We start from the raw sequence: 24297 nt of genomic DNA, 5'->3' as shown, positions 1-24297 counted from the left end.
CTGCTCGCCGCCGCGCCCGGAGCCGCCGAGACCCCGCGAGATTCCCTCACCTCACACAACCCTCACCCCGGGCGGCCCCGCCTCCCTCACCTTCCTGCCACTCACAGCGGGCCGCCGGCCAATGGAGTCTGCTCCTGAGCCAAGTCCCGCCCCCGGGACCCGCTTTTCGCCCAACCGCAGCCGCCCATCGTTCAATTAGCCAATGAAGAGAAACGAAAGCCCGAAAAGAGGTTACTGGGCCAATGGCACTAAGAGGCTGGGCGGCGGCGTGACCGACAGCTCTCCTCACCAGTGGTCGGAGCCGGTGGGCGGTGAAGGAGCTGCCGCTCCACAAATCACGGAACGCGGGGTCGCGTGACGGATGAGAAAGCGGCAGGTGCGCCCGCCCACAGGCGGCAAGTGGCCAATGGGCGGAGGGATCTGCTGATGGGCGGCGGACGGGGCCAATAGCCGCCCGGGGCGGGGTGAGGTGAGGACGCGGCGCGCGCGGGGTCACTGTGGGTGCTGAGGGGGCGGCGGGAAGCGGAGTGCGAGCCGTGGTGAGGGCGGGCTGAGGGGCCGCGCCGGGTCTCGGTGTCCCCCGTCCCTGCTCGTGTCTTTGTGCCTTCCCACTTCCTGGTTCCGGTGCCCTCCGGCGGCTCCCTCCGTGTCCCCTCTGCTCCCGCCCGGGTCACGGTGCCCTCGGGTCTTTGTGGCTGCGGGCCGACCCCACTGTCCCGCCGGGATCGGTCCCGCAAGACCGAGGACCGACGGGGGCTGGCCGCGAAGGGCGTGGGGGTCTGTGGTGTTTTGGGGCCTTGTTTTCGAGTCTCTATGAGCCGGAGAGGTGCGATGTGCGGGGCTGGCAGTGGGGCCCGCGGGCTGTGGCAGCAGGTTGGTGGCACCATGTCACGGCAAGCATGAGGTCCCCTTGGCAGAAAAGGGAAATAAACCGCTAATGAGAGAGTGTAGATGCTCCCAGCAGCACGGCCGTGCCCATTGCCCGAGGCAGTCTCTTCGAGGCTCCCTTCAGCGTGCTCAGGACACGCTCGGGGGGCTCAGTGCAAGGTATGTGTTAACCAGGACCGAGATATTCTTTTCTTGTTGTTTTAGTTCCCTCAGGCTATGAATCTGCATGCTTGGGGACTGCAGCGTCTTTGGGTAAGGCATCAGTGTTCCCGAAAACACAGGGATGGGTAAAAACTTGTCAGTTTTAACACTTTCCATTTTCTCGTGTGAATATTAATCATATGTCATTAATAGTTTTACCTCAGAAAAACTCTCCCAGGTTACTGGAGCCTTTCCCATGGTGGTAGAGTTAAATTACTGTGAGGGTGATAAAGAGGTTCCTTCAGGTAACCGAACTGAGCGGTTCCAGAGGCAGTCAGTGACTGACGGGATCTGCTTGTGCTGTGCTTGGAGGGAGTTGACAGCCTCCCCTTCCCTGCCCCTGGCTCCTGTCTGGGCAGGAAAAGAGCCCAGCAGAGCTGTGACAGGATAGCTGCAGTGCTAAGGCGTTACCAGCAAATTCCTGAAGGTGCTGTCCTGTCATCTGTCCTTTCTGTTTGTCTCTGAAAACTGGACAGCATCAGGCTCCTCTGCAGGGGAGGAAGAGAGTATAAACGTGACAGTGATTCCTGAAACCTTAGTGCAAAATATTTGCAATATTTTTGGGGATACAATGTATCCCCAAACAGATATACATATGTACACATATCCGTATATACAAAACAATGGGGTTTGGGTACTTTTTGCCTGCTCTTTGAGAATGTAATCAAGAAAAGTCTTGCATGACTGAAGGTGGGTTTCTTTGTTAATAGTTGTTGCATTTGGAAATATGGTTAATAATAGTCCAGTCTGAAATTATATCAGAGTTTTGCTGTCCTGTCACCATTTTAAAAACAGAGAACTGCATTTAAGAAAAAAAAAAACCAAGGAAATTTTGGTTTACAGCCATTTTATATTACCTATTGGAAGAAGAGACAGAATACTTACTTAGAGCTTATATTTGTAGCTGTCTTGTTGAGGTTTCTGTTGGAGCTGATAATAATGGATCTGAATATGGCATACCCCAGGGGTTCTTCTGGTTTCTGCTTCCCGTCAGGCTCTGGGGAGGTGTGGTGTGGTGTGGTGGAGAAGGAAGTGGGTACAAAAGGGCACAGGCCTGTGTCGGCTGGACTTGAAGGCTTTTAAAACTCCCATACATTTTCATTATGGACTTTTCTTTTTCTCTCTTACTGCAAAACCTTTTCAAGTAGTAAAAAGGAGCAGTGGCCTAATGATCCTTGTATGGGAAGTTGGGTTCTCAGTGTATTTGAGGTCAGTGTCTCAGTGCCATTTTTCAAGTCCAAGCACACAGTGTCACCTCAAATTTTTTTTCAGTTAGGTGCTTCACTGAGTAAATAAATGTCTTGCCTTAGAAGCTCCCTGCAAGCATTGTTAGATGCTGGCATATCAGTGGATTCTCAGCAGCAGGAGCAGGAGAAGTGTAGTGTTTGCAGTCCTGGCACTGCTACCTGTTTTCCTAACAGCCCTTGACCAAATCAGTCCAAACTTCACTCACCAGCTTCCATCCAGAAAGTGTTTGTAATTTATTTGATTTCAGATACACTAAATGCTACAGCTATATTATTTTATTTGCCCTTTGAAGCTGCAGAGCCCCTCTCAGGGAGGTGAAGCCTGATGAGGGATGCGCTTATCTTGGTGCCCATATGGAGCTCTGTCAGGTGCCAGCCTTGGGTGGCCAACCCTAACGAGTGTATCTTCCTTGCACACTGGGTTCATGAACACTTTCAACTCATGTCCCTGGCCTTTGTCATACTGTGAAACTTAAGAGCTCTCAGTTCAATTGCTTTTTAGGCTGTTCATGCTGTGAAGGTTAAGGAGGACAAGATCCAGTTGATTCATAGGGGTATGTAAGGAAAGCATAGAAGGATAGTAAGGAAAACATGAAACTTGCAAAGTGCTCACCTAATAGAGCCTTTGTTTCCTCAGCAGAGGTCTGTTAGTGCATATAGAAGTCAATACAGGGCATTGGAAACACAGGGCTCACATTTGTTCATTTCTGAAAATCCACAGCTTCAAGTTTAGTCTTTTCTGACTCTTGAGAGATTTATTCTCCTCTCGGATTTGACACTTGCTTTGCAGGAGTATAATCTCTTTGACAGGGCTCTGCATATGGGCAAGGGATGGTAGACACTTTTAAATCAGCTAGGCCTGTTTCTTTGATGCTCCTCAGCACTGTTTTAACCTTACAATTCTACACAAAAGATTGTATCATCTTGAACAATATAAAATGTAATTGTCCAGTTCCAGACATAATTTGTCAGGTTTTTTTCCTTGTCCCACATGAACTATGTGAAAACAGGACTGGAAATAATAGAATAAGTCTTTTGAGTGTGTGTTGTGTATTAATGTCCTTCAGCATTTCAGCATGTAGGGGTTTTGTGAACCTTTAACACAGAAAAAATAACATTAAATGGAACAAAGCATAATAAAATGCACAGATTTGTCTCTGATCCACAAAAGGGGTGCTCTGAGCTGCACTATTGATAATTTATCATGTGGGTGTTTGACAAGCCCACACATACCCTGATATAACACTCTGCCGATACAGTCTTTGGTGTTCTGTAACTCCCTGGAAATATTTAATTCATAAATCCTGATGCTGAAGCCCTTAAGGTGTCAGAAACATGGTGCTCATGCCTGTGAATCTGAGCAGGTTTGGTTAGTCAGATAAATACCACGCTCCAAATAAACTGTGATCCTAACATGCAACACAATAAACATAGACACAAAATATCATGGGGTTAAAATTGCTGTTCGAGTATGTTAGTCCTTTCCTTTGAAGGAATAATTTTCCAGAGTTTTTGTCTTTAAAACCTTTCCTCCATGAAACTGGAAAAGAATAAATTTCTCCATTAATACAATGCAGAGAGGAGCAGGGGGAGGAATATTTTGGTTTAGCTTTGGGTGTGTAAAAAGGTTTCTGTCTTAACTTTTGAAAGGATGGCAATATTCCTTCATCTAGGGGAAGGGCAGGATCTGCTTGTCTTGTGAAAAGAGGGACAAATCCCTGCCCTGCTCAGGGCAACTTTTTAATAAGAGAGTGGGGAAAGAATCGAGTAACCCAACGAAGCAGGTGACCTATGGCGAGGTTGTCAGTCAGGCCGACAGGCAGGGTGACTTTAAAGCAGCATTGTGGGAATGTGGCACTGCCTTGAACAGCAATTAAATGATGGAATGGTGCTTCCTGCAGCAGGGCACCATGATGTGCCTGGGATGGGGTAGGGGACAACTGGTGTGAGTGACAAATGGTGTCATCCAAGACTGTGTTACTCCCTGATGTTGGATATCAGACTCCACAGGCACCTGTGTCACTTCCCTGGCTCATCAGCCCCCTCTGGCTCTTGCAGAGCATTTTTCTGTGGTGGGATCACAGCCCTGCCCCAAGTCTGTCCAGTGTACTGCATATACAGATATGATGGTCAGGATTAGCACTGCAGCTTGAAATCATCGCAAAAATGTCACCTCCTAAACACTGAGCTTGTAAGAAAGCACCTCTGCAGAGCTTTCTAGCCAGAAGTGTTTTCTTTTGAGAGTTCTGAAGGACTTACTGAGTTCTTTGCTGACTGCAGCACTTAAGCATGAGTTTGGCTTTAAGTGAGAATGTTCAGGTGCTTACAGCTGGTTTGTAATAATCTATCATTTACAAACTTAAGCCTGATTGTTTAGTCCTTTCCTAAACACCAGTTGCAGGAGGCAGAGAGGACATCTTTATCCCCTGCTGCTTTCTGGAGAAAGTGTCAGTTCTGCGGTTCTCTCTGTTCTATATTTCTTTGCACCAGAAATGACCCTGCTGCTCTTTGTCGACAGTGTTTCCTTTTATCCCTCTCCTGGCAGCTGCTCTTGCTCCATTCTGATGTTGGAACAGCAAATGAATTCCCTCTGAAGCAAATGTCAAGCCAGTAAAGATGTTGAAGCAGCAAGAAAATCATCTCTTTCTCTGAAGACGGAATTGGAGACCTTTGTGAATGAGATGTTCTTAAAATAGCTCCTCAGTATGTTATCTTCCCTAGAAGGTGCAGAATTGAAAGCATCACCACAAGGCACTTGCCCTTGTGTGAGCAGCATCCCTAAATGATGGGTTTTGGAGAGGGGAGAGAAGCAGGCTACTTCCTTTTCCTTCTCTCCAGGCAAAAAACACTGCATGATTTTCATCTCTGTGTGATGGTACATTTATGTTTTTTCCAAGAATTGCATCGCTGTTTGCTGCTTGTTTAAATATGTCATGTGTTGAGTGACCTTGTTCTCCGTGATCCACTGTTTCTGGGGTAAACTGGTAGCTAAAAGCAAAGCCAAGCCACAAGTTGAGCAGAGGTGCTCTGAATTACCCTCTCCAAGGATCAGGGTGGTTGTGGCCTCTGTGGAGAGCAGAGGTTCTCAGCTGTTGGGGTGTGCCACAGCCTGGATAGGCTGAACTCAGCATTGAGTCACATCATGCAGTTCAGTTCCTCTCTTGATTCAAATCTGTTTTCCAAGGAAGATAGCAGCTCTGGAAACCTCTTCTGTGGAACTTTGGAGTCACTGGTTCAGGTGATGGAAGCTCCGTCTCTGTGGTCAGACAGACAACAGGCATTGGTTGTACATGGAGAATTTGGTTAGTTTGGGAGCTCTTGCTGAGATTTTTCCAGCCTCAGCTGGTTCAGGGTGTTTGATTCTCTGACAGCCGCAGGAGAGCGTTGGGCCCAGCAGCAGGGATGGCATGAGCTGTTGGGCTGTGACATCCCATTGTCCCTGAGTATAGGGCAGGGTTCACTTTCTGGAGTCCCACAGCTTGATGAGCCAATGCTCCAGGGGTTGCAGGTGCCTTTTGAGAATTCATTGTTGTGTTGTTGCTTCATAATCCTGTCCTTGAAAACAGATGTTTTTGAAGAAAGTAAATCTTGCATATGTGCACTTCAGAGCAGAAAATGCAGGCTGCACATGTGACATGCACCTGAGCTGTCATTATTTTGTTTATTGCAAAAATTATTGTAATGAATGGAATTGAGGGTTTGGGTGGTAAAATTAATCCAGAAAAGTCCAATACAACTTTTTGCCAGAATCATGAATAGAATCTTTTACATGCTTGTGAATATCTGAATATTTCTATTTTTCTTCAACTTGGTGGAAGGGGAATTGATAAGTTAAAATACTACATGCAAAACCGAAATCACTAATTGAAGAATAGGAATTTTTATAGCAGTTTCATAATTATATTCATAACATAAGTTTATGGAGAAATAAGTTTATTAGGAGAAATGTTAACATTTTGACATCTTCAGTTTTTCATCTTTTGTGTGAAGGTGTACTGATATAAACAGAGTTTCCAGAGGTTTCTCAGCTAAGACTATTAATGTTTTTCCTAGTCCTGTTTTTTTGACATGATAATATCTCTTTAAGGGCTTTCTTTACCAGATCAATTCCTTTCCTACCAGGAGAACTAAAGCTTTTCAGCTGTCTGTCCAATTTATCCTTCTGGACTAAATTTCTCATATCGAGATAACCAGCAGCAACCTTCCCCTCAGGAGATTTGTATCAATTAGTTCTGCATCACTGATTCCTGTGGTACTGGGGGACTAGTGGGCTGTAAGAAAGCTGTTCTGTAAACAGTTATAGCTGTTGGGGGTTTCTGGGGGTTTGTCTTTACTTTTTTTTGTTTAGAGGCCGTGGGTGCCATCACTGGAGATCTTGCTCGTGCTTGCCCTGTCCTTGCCCATGAGGCCGGGCACTGCTTCACTGCAGAGGGCACGCAGGGCTGTTCAGGGTTTGTGCTGCCTGGTGGGCTGGGGGATGAGAGCTCTGGGTGCTCTCTGGCTGCAGCAGCGGCCCTGCTGCCACCCCTGATGTCACCAGCTCCTCACATGGCTGGCCAGGTGGCAGGTGGGAAGTCACTGCTGCTGATGGTAACATGAGTGGCAGATGCAGTCTGGCAGGAAAGCAGGTTATTCTGCAGCTTGAATGCAGGCCAGGCTTCACCTAATCCCTCTCTTAGCCACAGAAAGGTGGCTTTAATCTATTTATTCTGCATTTGGTTGTTTTTTCAGTGCTGATCTATCTGCAAATGCCATTGCACTGTTTGTTTCTATCCATTTGCCATTAGCAGATGTGTTGGGACATGAGGCTGTTTCCAGTCACTCAAATCTAATCCTAGCAGTGCTGCAGGATCTTGGGAATTTCTCTGCATTTATACAGAAGTAAACGACGTATAACGTGTCATTTTTAAGAATCTGCTACCAGCAATTTTGTTAGACAAAATTGTTAGGAGTTTGTTAGACAGCTGATTTTCTTTCTGCTGATGTTTTAGACAAAACTAATTTGATGGGATTATTAGAGGAGGAAAATTAAAAGGTCAGAATCATCCAGGAAGCTCATTAAAATGGAAACCCTGAAAAAACTGGGTAACTGGGTGTTGATTGTGTCCTCCCCCCCTCACTTTATGAGCAGTATTGTATTAAAAGTAACATGTCTGCGGGGTGATGCTTCAACATCTGTTATTGCTGAAACAAAATTATTTGCTTGTTTTTTCCTCTCTACATTCTTCCAACATCTGCATGTGTAGATCTATCTATATATATTATGTATATATTTATCCCATCTAACACCACTCCTTTCCAGGGAAAAGGCATCAAAGGGAATGGGATCCTTGCTTTGGTTTGGAGGGGGATTCTGCGTTGCCGCTCACTTGTATTAGATCCTGGGTGAGTGGCTGTGAAATGAATCATGTGAGTGACGACTCAGGGCTGCTTAGGAAGGCCAGGCATAGGTTTGGTGCTCTGAGATGTGTTTATGTGGAACAAAGAAGTTCACAGTCTGTCAGCTGTCTGGCTCCTGAAATATCAATGTCACATTATGTGATTAAACCTATGCAAGTAATTGTCCTTATTTTCTGTTCTCAGAGTATTTGCAGGTAAATCACGTTTTTAAAAAGTATTTCACTCTGAGGATGCTCAATAATTATGTTGGGATTTAGACTTTTTTTTCTTTATAGGCTGATCCAATAAATTGATTCTATATCTAGCTTGCTGAATGTTTACTATTTCAATCACTCTGGCTGTGATTATTGTGATAGTAAGCAATATACTTTCTTTGGTTTAAGTTTTGGATATGTGCTAAAATATGCATGGTTGCATGTGCCTGAATCTTAATATTCAGTTTATTTACAAGTGTGACATTTTTCTTTCTCTTTAGTATATGTACTATAAAATACAATTGCATTAAGGTTCATAGCAAGAAAATAGAAAAAGCTGGGCAGTAGATTTGAAATAATATTGGGAAGTATTTTCTCATCTCTAATCATTATGATGTTGTGTCTTCCAGTCTAGAAAGTAAGCATGGGAAATTTAAACATGGTAAAGCACATGATTAAATCCATTCCTATCCAGCAAAATTCTTGAACTTGGTTTGAAGCATGTGCATTAGTTATATTAATAACACATAACTATTCCTTAAACCCAGCCAGTCAGACTGACTAAATATTAGAATTGCAAGGTAAATACTGCAGTAAATAAGATAAATATGAGTTCTGGCTTTGCCATGAACTTGTCAGCAGTTTAGACTTCGACAGTCATTTTTATGGCAGTTGAAATCAGAAAAGAAATTTCAACTAATTTTTTAATATGCTGAAATGTATTAAGTTACACAAAAGAATCCATATTATAGTAATCCTGCATATATACAGGGAAAGAGTACCCAGCGTGCATGGCAGATGGTTTCAAAGGAAATCCTCGAGAGCTAGGATTAAAAAGCAATTTTCAGCAAGTTTAAAATGGGTCTCCATATTTGGGTCACAGATATTAACTCTTTCATTGCAAACAAATGAGGGAGAAGTCTGGTCAGATTGTTATGGAAATGTTTCTCCCAGCAGAAGCTGATCAGTTTGTGCTGGGGAAGAAAGGTGTGAGCAGGGTAGTTGATTCTACTCCTGGTCCTGTTCTCACACCAGTGGGAAGCAGAATTGTGGCATACAGACACAGGGATATAATGCAATAAATGGGATTCATCATTCCATGAAAAAACACTGGCAACCCCCTGAAAAATAATGTGTTTGTGGCTTTGATCTTTGACCCCTGGAAGAAATTTCCATGAAGACAAACAGATAAATAAGTTCTAACATGTTAGGAACAGCAGATTTATAGCTGTTTACCTTCAGTAAATTATTACCGATCACTTCATTAAAGTGTAAAGACTGTACAGATAGCGTTTCTGTATTTCTTTTGGATATGGTGAGCATGTATGATGTAGGATAACTAAGAAATTGAACAGCAATGTTGTTGCTCCATAGAAAGGAATGAACATGGGCTCACAAGTTTTGCTTGGAAAAAGTTTTTCCATGTCTGTGCATGGAAAGTAAACCTGTTTTACTCAAACATGTTTTAGGGGCACACTAGAATTTTATTATTTGTTTTTAAAGGTTATTTAGTAAAATCAACAGTACCACACAGCCATTGTTCCAGACTGCAGCTGTTTGGAGGTGGCATACAAACATGCAGAAATCTCGTCGCCACTCACAGCACAGAAGGGATTGATGCAGGTCAACTTTGCACTGGAGGATCACGAGAAGGCGCTGGGCTTTTAGTAGATAAAAATAGGGCAGCACGTTGGAGATTATTTGCTTTAACTAACTTACACCAGTTAGTAACCGTATCAGGAGTGCAATTCACATTTACATCAGTGCTCTTTATACACTTTGGCAGCACAAAGGAACCTCAAGTTTGACATTAACTTTTCCTTGAAAGACACTTTTACTTCCAAAGTGGAAATTCAAGTTAGACCTTAAGCACTGTTTTTCACTAAACAATGGAATAAAGCAACTGATACTGTTTTATTGTGTTCCCAGAGCTCAGCTGGGTGTATTTGGAATAGGTTTGGAAAGCTTTCTGAGCCCAGGTGCCTGATGCTCTGCTAAGTGAATTATGGAAGTAACTGCTGGTTTGAGTACGAGCCTAAGGAGAAGTTAATTGTGTTGCTCTCTGGGTATTACCTTGGCTGTGAGTTAACAGAGCCTCCTCTGTTAACTCACAGCCCTTCTGAAAGGGCGTGGTGAATGTCCTGGTGGGATAGCTAAGTGCTAATTAACAATGCTAATGAGAGGTGTTTTCTGCAGCACTCAGCCAAGGTATTTATCAGAGGTTCTCTGCTCTTAGAAAGGAAAATTTAGGTAATGGATGAAAATAAGGTGGGTTTTGGTGTTTTGTGAAAGTGTCGGTGGATTCAGGATGAACTTTTAAAGTTGAATCTGTTGTTTTGGGTTCTTATTTCACAGCACCTATTATAGTCAGTCCGCCTGTATGCATCTTGATATGGCCTTCAGAGGGAAAATATTAAGTGTTGACATTAGATACCAAAACTTGAACACCCCAAGTTGTTGTCAGTCATCATATGTCACCAAGTTGTGTTACTATTAAATACCTGGGGAAAAAAAAAAAATCATCTGTGGCAACAGCTGTCTTTGATCCATGTGTATGTAAATGTGCATGAGGGTTTTGCCTTAGATTTTTCAGACGTGTGTCTTTCAAAGGGAGGCAGAACAGATCACTTCAGAGTCTCTGTCATTGTTATCTTCCAGGACTTTTGTTTCAAGTAGTTTTTTTAAGTCTCTGTGACAGGATCTGAGATAAAACCTTATCCAGATGTCTGAGTAGTCAGAGAAATCCGTTTGCTTGACTTCAACAAACATAGGGTAGGTTATAAATAAACAAATTAGTGTTGGCTTTAGAGAATGAGCTGCTTTGCTTTACTCACTCTGCAATCGTGTGTTCAAGAAAAAGCAGTTTCTTGAGTGCATTCTGTTGTCGCCTGGGTCCAAAGCAGTTTTCTGTATACAGAATACTATAAAGTAATTATTATGTCATTGTACGGAGTTCTGAGTGTGAGAAACTGTGGCTATTTAAAGGAAGTAAATGCTTTCTTACCTCCAGCAACTCTTATCAGGAAATATTGAAGGGTCAGTTCTCCTCAGTCAGAGTTCCTCTCTACTTAAATCTTTTTGTAGGGTATATTTTTAAGAGCTTTTCAGAGTAGATGACTGAAAGTAGCAGCCTGTTAATGTCAAAGCCATACATCCATGTCTGATGTAAATGGCCAGACAAAAGTGAAAGCTCCCATTGGAATAAACTGAGCTATGGATGGGCTTCTCAGCACTTCTTTACTAATGGCACTTCAAGTCATGAGTTGAGGAGAAACAGATAATGAAAATTGGTTGTTCTCTGCAGGCCTCTTGCTTACGTTTGGACTTAGACAGGCCTAATCTGTGAAGATAATTAAAGTTCCTCTACTCTGGATGCTGTGATTTTTTTGTTGTATGTATTCTCTCTGGTTAAGAATACCCACCTGAAGTATCAGCATTGACCAAAATGTCATGTAGAGAGGTTAGAGGGCTGAAAACACTTGTGAATGAAGAATCTTCCCATAGGCAGTGACAGAGGGTGGTGGCCCTGGCTGTCAGTCAGCATGGCAGTTGTTTGAGTTCCAGGTGCCATGATAACAGAGTGGGACATTTCAAATATCTTTTACTATTCAATAGAGTTCTCCCAGAAGAGGCCTGCCCACCTTAAAAACTATTCTGTGGCAGCAGAGCCTTTGGAGCATTTGGGATAATGCCCCCCTAGATGAGGGAATGGGCTGTAGCTGGCACTGCAGGAAGGCAGAGGATGTGTAGGAAGCTGGGAACAGAATGCCATGGTTTGACCTTGTTGCAGCATCCCCTCAGGATCCATAGGACACAGCTCTCTGCTGGTTAATTGTCACAAGCGGGGGGAATGACACATTCCTTATTTCTGCAAGAGTGTCTTTAAAACGTGATATTCTTCCACCAATGAAAGCATGCAAAGAGCTCTTCAGATCCCCATTTTCTCCCCAAAGCTGTGGGAACAATTTTCTGGCTTGTAGAACAAAGAAGTTGGAACAGACGACATAGCCAACATCTGCACCTGGCTCACTGAGGAAGTGAATATTTGGCATAGGAGCTGAGCTCCCTTCTGCCAAGAGAGCTATGCTGATGCAGTTGTTCAGGGATGAAGATGGCAAAATGTCTTTTCCTTATTGACTCACCAAAGCAATTTTATTTATCTGTCAAAGTAAAAAAAAATTTGAGAAGGAAAATGTCTTTACTTTTAAATACCAGAGTTTAGTCAATGGTTAATCAAATGCTGTCTAACCAACCCTGTTAAGATTTTGATGGTGTATCACTTCAGTTCCGATGGCAGACACATCACATATGGGTTGCCATTTTGATGGCTTTGAATGGTAATCTGACCCATAAAAACTGAAGCATAATATGCAAACTGATTTTTTTCTGGCCTGCCCTGTTCTTGGTGCCATCTGTGTTAGGATGGAAACGAGCCTGCTCAAAACGTGGGCTGCCGGTTTTGAGCTGATCACAGATGGGTTTGAAAGAATAGCCTTGTGTGCACAAGGAGAAGGAAGATGCTCCTGAGCAGGAAGTTTCACTTGAAACCGTATTATGTCTGCTAAATCCTGTGGCCTATGGAACAGCCACCAGACCTTTCCCTGAATTCTTCATGTGGATTAAGTAGACTAAATTTACCTTCTAAATATCAAGAAAACCCCCACAACTTCTAAATATTGCTCTTTTTCCATCACTGCATTCTACTGCTGTCATCAATAATGGAACAGAGTACAGGAAGCTGACATTACCTGACCTTGTTAGATATTTGCTGTGCATCTGTTCAGCAAAACTGGGTACAGTAAATTATTTCATAAGTTTTGTAGATGAGTTTTAATTTGTAGTGTGAATCCTGTTGAACTTACGTTTCTGGATTTCTGTCTTTGACAATTAATAAAAGTCTGTGTTATAGGTGAAGGTGAGTACCTGTCCTCTGTTGTTGCATTTAAGATCAAAAATTCAGATGTTTAAGCGCCTAATTCTCACTGTGGTCAAAGAGATCTTGGTTTTCTTCTCGTGTTGAGAGAGCCTGTCCTCTAAATTCAAGAGACTGGCTGCCCTCGTCTTACGTGGAACCACAAGTGTCCTGATACTATTTATAATCCCAAGAAACACATAAAATAATTTTCCCTGGTTAGGAATAAGGCGTACAGAACTCTGATTTTTATAGTTTTTTACTCTCTTTAAATCAGTGACATTGTTTGAGTGACCATTTCTTTGTCAAAAAGAAAGCCTGTAGAAGGCGGCACTCATTGATGACTTTTGTGGTCGTGACACACTTGAACATCCCTCTCAAGACATCTTGAAGCCTTTTATTTCCAGGCTAAATAAACACCAATTTCAGCAATGTCTCATCTACTCCCTTTAATTACTGCTGCTGAGAGAAAGTTTCTGCCAATGCAAATGTGCTATTTTGTCATGTCACATCAAATTGCATCAGCCTTATATTTAGGAACAAAAAGAGGGGGAGGCTGAGACAGGATGTGGCTACAAATGGAACCAAAGGGTTTTCTTAAATATAGGCTGAAAATACACAATCGAGGCAGTGATGCTTTTTCAAGCAAAAATCCATGAAAGGGAAAATCAAGGCTGTGACGGTAGAACAGGGCTGGGGGTGTGCAGAGAGACTTCTGGGGGAAGCGAGGTGCTGGCAGGGAGGGGCTGCTGAACTCCTCACTTACACAGACACCCTTGTATGTCAGATGGGTATGAGGTGCATTTGGGCTGTGTAAGCCCATACCTCGTTCCTGTGTGCTGGCTGAAGGAGGGGGGAGCTGTGCTTCCCTCCAGCCTGTCCCTGCCCTTTCCCCAAGGATGTCTCCCCATGCAGCAATAACTCAGCTCTCTAAATTGAAGAGATTGTGGGAAACAGGTATTGACAAAATTTGAGTGGCTGCCCAGATAAGCATAGGATACTTTGAACAATCCCTCACATCACTTTAAAATGCAGTGTCTCTACAGAAAAAAATATTTTTAAAAACTTGTTTTTTAGAAAACATTAGTGGCTGCCCCATGGAAAACAATTTTTGCCCCCTCAGTATTGGGCACAGAATAATCTGTTGAAATCAAATGCATAAATTGTGGATGTAATGGAGCTTGCTTTGAACTGATGAGTCTGATCAGAGTCTGGTGGCAATTAAACAGAGTTTTGAAAGATCAGCTGTGTTTGAGAACCAGCAGAACTCAGGGAGGAAGTGATCTGGGGGCGTGTGAGCAGCACCTACTTAGCAAATTGGAAAAATACTATTCATTTTTTACATCTAAGCACTTGGAATCTCTCCTCAGAACCAATTGGTGATGATAGAGGTAATATTTTTATTCTTGTCACCAAGGATAATAAAAATGCAGCAGAAGCTTAGAAACTTGTGTATTTACAGCATTGTGACAGGCATAAGTCAAGCAGCAATTCAGGCTGAAGCCATCGAGCAAAGGCACCTAGTTCTCCATGGCTGGATGTCACAGGTCCTGCAGGACTGTAAGACATCAAATATAGGGATGCTGCCAGCTGTTCAATTCCTCACAGCTAACCGTAGTGCTGACTCCATGCACGCAGTGCCACAGGTCAGGACGAAGGCAAGGAGAGGTTTCCCTGTGGCTTTCCAGCCCCAGCTGCAGTGTGAGGGGTCTGGGCCGGGCTGCACGAGGGCAGGGCCAGCCTTGGGGCTGGGCTGCTGAAGGCTTTGTCTGACCCTTCAGAGTGAGGCTGCCAGGCAAAGTCCTGAGACATTCCGGTGCTACTTCCAGTATTAATTTGCATAGAATTCCTTGGATTTCATTGTCATTTAACCCACTCACAAGGCTTAACCACATCTGATTTTTGCCTCTGCTGACATTTTCTTTTCTTTTTAAACACATAAGCATTAAAAATCCCTCGGTAAAATATGTGTATTTTCATAGCGAGGAAGGCATTTCTGTAACACTATTTCAAAGCAAATCACAGAAATATTGAATGGGAGAGGAAAAAGATGTTTGGTTCTTATAGTTGGGGTTTATTTGTTTTGAACTGAATAAACCTGAAAATATTATATAAAAACTGCAGATAAGTGAAAAAATTCCATAAGCAGCATCTTCCAGATTGTTCCTCAAAAAAACCACCCAACTGACAACAGTACAACAGAAAAGTGTTCTTAATTAACATCTTCAGTTAAAGGAGAAGCATTGTGGATCTCTTAGATGTATTATTAAATCTTCATTGTTTAGATAATTGGATGGGGACAGACACTTGTGCTGAGTGCTGTGTCAAATTCGTCAGGGCCTGCTGTAATTCTAGTGCACTTGCTGGATTTCACAGCTATTTGTCTGGGTACAGGGGTAATTTGGAGGGTTGAGTGAAGCCAGATGACTGTAATGAACTCATTTTGTGTCTTTGACTCAGTTTCGGGGGAAAAAAAAGATGCTATTTTTAGGGTATTTTATATTGTTAAGACTTCTGTTCTTCCTGTCTCTCAAAGTTTCTCTGGGTCGCTGTCTTTGCTTCATCACCGATAATTATATCAAATTAATTCAGCATAATTGAGTTAATTATTAGCACTGGAGGTTACCACCAGGACTTCGATTGAACCAGAGCTTTTATCCCCCTTTTCCTGAGGTTTCACCAAATGTAAACAAACCAGAATCATGGGTGAACATCAAGTGCTGTTGCCACTCAGAATTGTCCTGCCATGCTCATTCACTCAGATGAGTACTGATAAATGGAGTGGGAAAAGAGTTCTCTCTCACCCCCCTTCATCTCTGCCGAAGCTCTAAATTAGTTGCCCAACAGAGTTGGTGTGTTATCAGTTAAGAGTGAGCCCTGTACCACCGAGAGCTGGGGTACAGCTCTCGGTGCTGGGTGCTGGGGGATGTCTGCATTTGCAAGAGCTTCTTGCTGCTCAGACCTTTCTTTTCAAAGGCACCTTAGATTGCCTTTGAGCTAGACTGGGCCTTGGAGAGTGACAATGAAGTTTTGGGGAAAACTTGAGCTATGGCTTTAAGAGCTCAGAAGTGTCCAGAAGACATGGTGGGATCTGCCCCTGATTAGCTGCTGGCATGGAAACAAGCCCTGATTAGTGAGCTGGGCCAATCCCCCTAAGAGGCTAAAGGCACCCAGACTTACATGTACTGTAATACTGCTGCTTATAAACACTGCTCCCAGGAACATGGATTTTGCCCAGGATGTGGTGGGTAAAATTCATCCATGGTTTAATTCCACCACAGAAAGGGTTTATGCCAGGGAAGGGGTTGGCTCAGACTATTGCTGTGATTGAGAGCAAAGGCTTGGAGATGCTAAATTTCAGCAGATATGGATTTGGAATAATAGACATTGAGTTGTTCCTGACACTGCTGTGAAGGATAATGTGAGTTGGGAAGGACAACTCCAGGATGAGATGTAGATCCCAGGGCAGGGCACGAGCCCCATCGTCACCATCCAGGGATTATGTGCCCAGTCAGGGCTAGAAGGGATGTGTTGGGGGGAGCAGGAAATGGAGAGGTCACACTGCACAGGGTTTATTCCCTTGTAGGCTGGGTATGATGTTTGCACTAAGGGAAGGTTCAGAGGAGTATGTTAGATATTTTTCGTTTTAAAAAAAATATAATTTTTAATTAAACATTAGTCAATAATGTGGATCACAGTAATTTCTTTTACTGTTTTAAATTCTGACTCTACACCTTTACGACAAGTTTTTCAACTCTTGTACTTTCCTAAGCAGAGCTCTTTCTGCACTGACAGCTCCTTGTTTTACCCTCTTGAGTTTTTTTAAAAAAATTATAAAGTTGGATTGCATGAGCAAAATGAGCATATATTAAAGAATAATGGTAAAATAAACTTTCACCAATTTCAGTCACTGTTCAATTCCTGAACAGTGAGAAACCAGTACAAAACCTTATGTAAGACTTACTATTCTTCAGTGCTTGTCTGAGCCATAGTCCATAGAGTTAATGTGGTCATTAATCACACAGTGTGGTTTTTCCCTTCAAAGGCACTCCCATGCCTTATGCTGCCAAGTTGGTCTCTGTCTGTCAGCAACAGTTGTGGCAGCTTATTTGGTGCCCAGTTGGATGTTTTAGAAGGTGATACAAGCTCAGCCAGAAAGTTGTTGCACTAACTGGCATAAAGCAGTTGAGAGAATCACAATTGCTGAACTGGAGCTAAGCACTGGAACATTTCAAAATACAATATTTACAAAAAAGAAAGGAATGAACAAGCAGTTTTGGTTTAAAGTTGATAATTCCTATTCAGGCATGATCACAAAGGTAAATACAGATTTGGCCACTGAGAAGAAAATTAATTTTAACAGCAGTTGAACTGACCAATTCAAAGCTGTGAAGAAAAAGTTCTTTTGAGACTGTGCCTTTCAGAATTTCCTTTAAGCCGGGAGAATCATTTTCAGGAGAAAAAAGTGGAGAAGTTTGAATTGTACCTAAACCGGGGAGGTTCCTGTCCTCACTAGTGAGCATGCACCAAAGAATATTACTCTAATTAGTCTGATCATGCTTATTAATTATACAGAACAAGGTAATCTGGCCTCAACATGTGTCCTTACTGGTGTAGGATTGCAAAAGCCTGAGTATTTTATTTGCAGTATTGCATGTCTCTGCTCTGTGATACCAAACCAGGGTGTAAGGTAAGACATCTGCCCTGTAGCTTTGGTTAATTTATACAACTGGTCATTATGCCCAGCTCTAGCACTCTGTCATTCTCAAGTTTTATCAATTGCAATTCTATATTTTGTATTTATATTATATTTATAATTTATTATGTTTTATATTTGCAAACTAGTGACATTGTTGAATAGCATTAGGCCTGATCCTGATGCTGTTGAACTGAATGAAGGGTGTCGGAGCAGCAGTGGTTCCTTGTCAACAAAGAGATCTTTGGGATCTGTCGTTTGCCAGTTCTTAATCCTTCATGTGCTCTGCAGTGTAAATACTGTGTAAAGCAAATTTTATGCTGAAGGGCTATGCCCCCAAGTTGTTCTGCACAGTCACCTGACACTGCTTCTGCCTCATGCATCAATCAAAGCATAAAGGGGAGAGGAGCAGAAATAGAAGTGAACAGAACAGGCCCAGCTACCATCACTCATGCAATGGGATTTTGCAGCTCGTGTTTAGAAAGGACAAAACCCCAACAATGCTGGGCCCTGGCTCGTCAGAAGCGATCACATCAAACGCGCAGATCTCAGTAAGAGCCGGCGAGATGTGGCTGCTGGGAAGTGACTGCAGCATTGTCCGTGCTCACCCACACAGCAGGGCCGGGGCTGCAGGGCAGCCGTGCCCGGGGCTGCCAAGCGTTCCGAGCCCGAGTGGCTGTGAGCAGGCAGGGACGGACGGACGGACGGATGGACAGACGTTGGCTGGTTTGCCTGGGGCAGCAGAGCCCCTCACACTGCCCTGGACGTGCCAGGCGCTCCTGGGACCCACTGGGGCCTGAGGGGAGCTGTGACTGTGTCACGAGCAGCGAGAGCAGCTATGTCCCAGAGCAGGTTCTGCCCCTGCTGCAGGCTCGGGCCGGGACTCACAGGCCTGAACCTGGGAAACCTGGAACGAAGGACGGCTGTGACCAAAGAGTAAGAACCTTCTGGGTAGCAGCAGTTCACTTGGGTGCCTTCCTGGACTGATGTCACAACATGAACTAAGATGTTTTGCGGTTAAAGAGGTTCCAAAAGACTTTCAGTGTCTTTCTTATTTTGGCATTCTTATTTTTCCTGAGATCATGAGGTTTGACAAGGATAGGGAATCATAAATTCTTGAGTTAAGACTTCTGAGGGTGTAATACTTCAAAGTAGTATACCACATCTCTAGCCTGGATACTGGGGAAAGAGAGGGCAGAGGGGGAAAGGGGAGCCAAGATGTAAACAGCAACAGCTCAGGTAACTCTTGCAGTCCTTTAATTAACACTTCTAGTCTCTGGAGCCCAGCTTTGTTGGCTGTTTAACTAGTTCAGAGGGATTGGGATCATAACTGCTGAACTGTGGGGATTTGCTGGAAAAACACAACAGTAGAAAAAAAAGTAAACTGAGAGCAGAGGCATAGTACATCTCAGCTTCATCAGGGTTCTTCTGTGCACAGGGTCAATTGCCAAACCTGCCAATGCAGATTGAAGATTAATTGGCTTTGGTCATCTTTTGCTTCACTATCTGAATATCATTATCAGGAATGTAAATGATTATGCAATGCAGAGAAATGCCACAATAGTCTCAGTGTCTCCTTCTATACTTGTCTCTTTGTGAACGGAGCTTTATCTAAATGCAAATGTGATTTCAGCCTTCTGATTAGGACATTATACAGTCATCCATTCCAGAAAAGCACAATTAGCTGATTATTTTATTTCTGACTCAACAGTTCCTGGTGTAGATAGTTTGTTTGTTGTGCTGTGCATGATATTTAAATTATCAGAGGGAGATTTTCATTATTAGTCAGGATTATAGCCAGAATTTTTGAGGTCGAGGGTTTTTGCATGGCAGATAAAACGTAACATTTGTGGGATTTGAGGGGAGATGTTTTTAGAACAAAAGGCAACAGTGTAGATTCTTACTGTGCTTCATTGTCCTTTTTGTGTTGAGGAAGGGGCAAATCACAGCAGAGGCTTTGCAGATTCTCCAGTGCCCTGGGGTGCACAAGTCCAGACTGTAGCATTCCCTGTTGCCAGGTTCTAGTCCCTGTTGAGGTTACTTGTACAGGGCACCAGTGTCTTAGAACTTAACAATGGGCAGGTCATGAAATTATTTCTTATTAAACAGCCACTGTAGTGAAATAGCCAACAAGTTTTCCATGTGCTGTGGTAGATTTCCAGTGAAGTTTACACTGGATGAAGGTACATCCTAAGAAAAACACAGATCTTTGGTGATAAACTTCCCTGTGAAGCTTGCCCATGTCACAGCGTTTGTAGCATTTTTGGAGCTGTGAATCTCTCAGAAGTCAGATGGTTTGGTTTTTTAATTTGAATATGAGAGCCTCATAGAAGGAGTTTAGTTTTGATAATAGATGGGGTAAAAATTTCCATCTTCAAATCTTTTAGGAAGTCCAGTATTTATAGAAAGGCTAAGAATTATTTTTTTTTTCCAAAAAAATTAATCAGTTGCAAATGTATTTGTCACACAATTTGAATTCAGCAGCTCATCATTTTCCTATGAAAAATTACTGCAGTGGGAAATTCCTAATTATTTATAGTGAAATATTTTCAATTCCATTGATCAGCTTCATCTTCCCATATCCATATGTTTCTGTGACTGGTTCCTTCCTCTCTCCCAGAGCTGCTTTTCTGTGTGCTAGAGCAAGCTGTCCTGAGCAGTCCCAGCACATGAGGGATCTTTGTGTTTGTGACAGGAAATCTATTGCACCACTTAGATTTAATTAGAGCACAGTGACATATGATGGGTTTACACATCAAAGCCTAGAAACAACTTTACTAATTGTCTCTGGTCCGAAAGTGTATTATGGGATCTGTATTGAATTTTGGGATGTTTCACTGTATTTGGTGGGAATATGTGAAATGCAGGGCCAGGTTCGTAGGGTCAATGCAATTCTACCAATTCTTACCAGCCAAGGATATAGCCCAAAAAACCTGCATGCACAGTTAAATTTGGGTTCAGATCAACTTGAATCCAACCTCATATTCCAGTTTTCTGTATTGGATGATAAAAACTCTCTCTCATGGAGAGAAGGGCAGGGAGTAATTCAGTCTATATCTTATGAGTCACATTTTGGAGTGGCTTGTCTTTCTGCTCCTGGAAGGAGAATGCAGGGATCTCTCAACTGACTGACTTGGGCATGTAATCACCTCCCATACTTGAATGCCAAAATGAAATGAACCAAACCAAAAATGCATGGAGCTGATACCCACCATAGGTTTCAGTGCAAAGAGAAAAGGATATTTTACAGAAAAAACACTTGGAGAAAACAAGGGATGAACATGTTGAAGCCTGGGGCTATATTGATCCCATTGTGATGGGCATTTATAGGTGCATAGAGAGGAGATTTTCCCCACTGCAATAAGATCTAGCCTATGCAAATACATAGCCTAGATATGTAATAGCTGTCGTGGTATACTCTGAAATACATTTGGGTAAAGGACTTAAATTACTTATGAAAAAGAAAAAGAAAATATTCCAAATAATGAGTAGTTATCATAATGGGTGCTAAAATAATGGCATGTACCTACTTCATTATCCAGTTGCTTATTTATTATCTTTATTCTTAAGAGTGATGATGTAAAAGTGCTTTTTTCCAAATGTTAATTTAGTTCTCTGCAGATGGCAACCATCTGTTAAATGACAAGGCATTTACAGCCTTTGATTAGCACTTTATAGGACTTGGATGGACTTAACTGTTACAATATGTAAGTATAGTTATGGAAGTGAAACTTGGTAGATTTGTTCTTTTCCTGTTGCTGTTACCAATACATGTAAAATTTCAAACCTAACAGTGTTTTTTCCTGCCTTCTCCTCTGTTTATCCATGTCGTTTCCAGCTGAAGCCTTGAAATTCTTGACAGAATGACAAAATAGGAAATATTGTTAAATTCCAGCACCGTTTGTATCTATTATTAGTATCCTCATTCTGAAAGGACACCATGTGGATGAACTAGGGATGCTCAAGGAAAGCACTGGAAGTTTGAAGGACTTTAAGGATTCTGGCTTAGCTAGTAGGAACCTCTCTGTGGGCTGTGATACAGGTCTGGGTACTCAAAGAAAGTTACACTGGCTCTCTGTACAACACTGGCACACGTGGCTGTTCCCACTTCAAAGTGATCCTCTGGAGCGAGCTCCACACTTTGTGTTTTCTTCCCTTGAGCAGTGGCACCCAACCCCCGTCTGTCCATAAACTCAGCAAGTTCTCATTGATTTTATGTTGGGGTTTCACCTAAAGTTTCCGCAGGTTATTGCCGATCCTCAGCCTGCCGGCGCTGTTCTCGCTGTGTTCTGTTCGTTGGCGCTTTGATTTCCGCGCTGTCGGTGGAACTGCCGGTGTTTGTGTTTGTGTTTGTGTTGCAGAGCCGAGGGCGGGCCCGGCCATGTCCCCGTTACCCGAGGCGGAGCTGGTGCGCAGCTCGGTGCAGCTGTACCGGTACCTGCTCCGCTGCTGCCGCCGCCTGCCGCCCGGCCCCATCCGCCAGCACTACCGGCACGCCATCAGACAGGTCAGCCCGACCGTGCTCCTCCTGCCGCCGCGGAAACTGCTCTCCTGAGAGCTTGGCACCCTGCTGCATTTGGAGGGTTATAATGGGAGCGTGTGAAGGACCATTTCTTTTTGTTTGCTTTGAATCTGAAACCTGTTTTTCTTGGCTTCATCTCTAATTCTTGTATTAGTCAAGAGAGTGAACAGTCATTACTTACTCCATAAACACATCTTTTATGTTGAAACCTACTGGTTCCATGTCAGTCATTTATATATCTCCCCATATGGGTAAATGTCATCTGATTGTTCAAATTCCATACTTCATATAGAAGTAATTTCATGCCTATGATCATACCTGTTGGCCTGTATCTTTCTAGTTTTAACGTACCAGACAATTTCAATTGTTCTGAATTTAGGTTCTTTTTCCCATTTTTTGGGTTTTGTTGTTGACCTATGAAAGGAGTAGAATACTTAATATGAAATTCTTTATGACCAGATTTGTTATGGGAAGAGGATAGCCAGGTGTTACAATGTGTAGTTTTACCTTTTCAGACCAGCAGTTTATTTGCAACAAATATTTTTTTTGAGATTTAAACATGGTCTTTATTTTGACAACTGTTATGTTGACAAGTCAGTGACATTTGGAATGTTGCAGAGTTTCAAAGTCCATGCTGATGAAGATGATCCTGAGCGAATCCAGCAGATCATTAAGAGAGCCATTGAAGATGCTGACTGGGTGATGAATAAAGTAAGTGCTTCAGATTGTCCGCTTTGGGGTTTCAGTTCAGAACAAAAAAGAAAATATTGGAAAGCAAGTTCTGATTAGGGAATTGCTGTCCTGCATGTTGAAGTGTCTGGGTGAAAGAAAATACCTGGCCAGGAGGGATCTGTGATTGTGACACTTTTTGTTTAAAAATTCTCTTTGTCAGTCTAAACTAATGTTGGGTTTTTTCAGAACCAATAACAGTTTAGGTTTGTCTCTGTGTAAGTCTTTGTTTCCATGAAGAATTATATTAAATATCAGCAGTGGCAGCTAGTATCACTCTATTATAGAAGAAAAAATTAAAATACAGCATTTTGCAAACCAAATCTTGCTATGCATCATCTGCTTTCCTGACAGATGTCTTCAGACAATTTACATGAACTTCCAGAACTACAGCTGCTTTTCCTCAGACCTTGCCCATGGCTGCAGAGATCAGGGACAGACCACACAAGGGCAGAGCTGTGGTGCTGAGCTCCCCTGTGCTGTCAGACTGGTTTCTCAGGTGAAAGAATGAGGATGGTTTCCATTAGACAGCTGAGAGTCACCTGTGCTTCCTGGGATTTCAGTCTGGCTGGGGAGTGTGATACCTTAACATGGTGTATAATGAAACAAGTCAAAAGTTCAGCTTGATCTCTAAATATCTATGATTTAATTTACTAAGTGACTGCTGAGTCCTTCTCTCTGCCAGTCCATGAAATCCAAATGAGAATTGTTACAGGAGCAAGCACAGATTAGTCACAGATTATCATATTTTATCAGTAACCAAATCCCAGCAGGTACAATCTAGTCAATAACTGTGCCTGATTTGTTTTGTACTGCAGGGGGAAAGCCTATCAAATTTCAACCTAACTTAAAAAAAATGGACATAAATTTATGTGGATCATGCAGGAGAGTTGTATGTCCTTGATGTTATGAACTTTTACTTAGTTATGTGCTCTTTCCCACAAAAAAAAAAAATTTTTTTTTTTTCCAGTATAAAAGCCAGGAGTAGAAGAGGAAGGATGAAACCAAGAAGGACATCGGTAAACAGCCTTAAAGGACTTGCAGTGAAGTTCCGTACTACACTGAATTATTGCCTGAAGTTTTCTCTTGGATAATATAAATACAATAATTGATATTTCACTGGGATGTCATGAAACTAAATTAATATTTCTGAAGGTATTTAATTTTGTAAAGTGCTTTATATAATCACAAACTTCTAAGTTAAATCCTGAGCTTGCCTAACATTTGAGTAACTTATTCCATTATACTCTTAGGCCTGGACCAGCTCTAGCAGTGTGTGATAACGCTTGCGGTGCAGTTCTCTGGGGTCGGGGTTCCCCCTGCGTCAGGCACCGCGGATCTGGGGATGGAGCGTTTCATGCTGCGTGTGACGCTGGCTCTGGCAGGCGCTGTGCAGGGTCACACAGCCTCTGCTCCGCTCCGTGCTGTCAGAGTGCCGCTCCGGCCGGCTTCGTGCCCCTTCACTGGGGTCCGGCCGGCTCCGTGCCCCTTCAGTGGGGTCCAGCCGG

At 42.9% G+C, this 24297-nt stretch overlaps 3 protein-coding genes across 7 annotated transcripts in view; 2 read left to right on the top strand and 1 right to left on the bottom strand.

Annotated features, from left to right (window-relative positions):
• Positions 1-185, bottom strand: part of NLK (nemo like kinase) — a 36294-nt gene extending 36109 nt beyond the window's left edge. The window contains exon 1 of the mRNA XM_015646498.3: positions 91-185. The gene's annotated coding sequence lies outside the window, so the exon portion shown is untranslated. The remainder of the gene's footprint in view (positions 1-90) is intronic.
• A 97-nt stretch (positions 186-282) lies between these two features.
• On the top strand, positions 283-23947 carry LYRM9 (LYR motif containing 9). Of its 5 annotated transcripts, none has more exons than XM_015646500.2 (5): positions 283-469; positions 21900-22045; positions 22679-22771; positions 23144-23288; positions 23760-23908. In XM_015646500.2, the coding sequence occupies exons 2-4, from the start codon at positions 21920-21922 to the stop codon at positions 23255-23257; spliced, it is 333 nt and encodes a 110-aa protein (XP_015501986.1). In that variant the 5' UTR covers positions 283-469; positions 21900-21919; the 3' UTR covers positions 23258-23288; positions 23760-23908. The 5 variants fall into 5 exon arrangements, with proteins under 5 accessions (XP_015501986.1, XP_015501988.1, XP_015501989.1 ...); XM_015646502.2 differs by lacking the exon at positions 283-469 and adding an exon at positions 488-539; XM_015646503.2 differs by lacking the exon at positions 283-469 and adding an exon at positions 558-1047.
• The window catches only part of NOS2 (nitric oxide synthase 2), a 32831-nt gene continuing 32390 nt past the window's right edge, over positions 23857-24297 (top strand). Inside the window, exon 1 of the mRNA XM_019008616.2 lies at positions 23857-23944. The gene's annotated coding sequence lies outside the window, so the exon portion shown is untranslated. The remainder of the gene's footprint in view (positions 23945-24297) is intronic.

This window comes from Parus major, chromosome 19 (genome assembly GCF_001522545.3).
Source record: "Parus major isolate Abel chromosome 19, Parus_major1.1, whole genome shotgun sequence".
In the NCBI taxonomy this organism is placed as follows: Eukaryota; Metazoa; Chordata; class Aves; order Passeriformes; family Paridae; genus Parus; species Parus major.
This window is presented reverse-complemented; position numbering and strand designations above follow the sequence as displayed.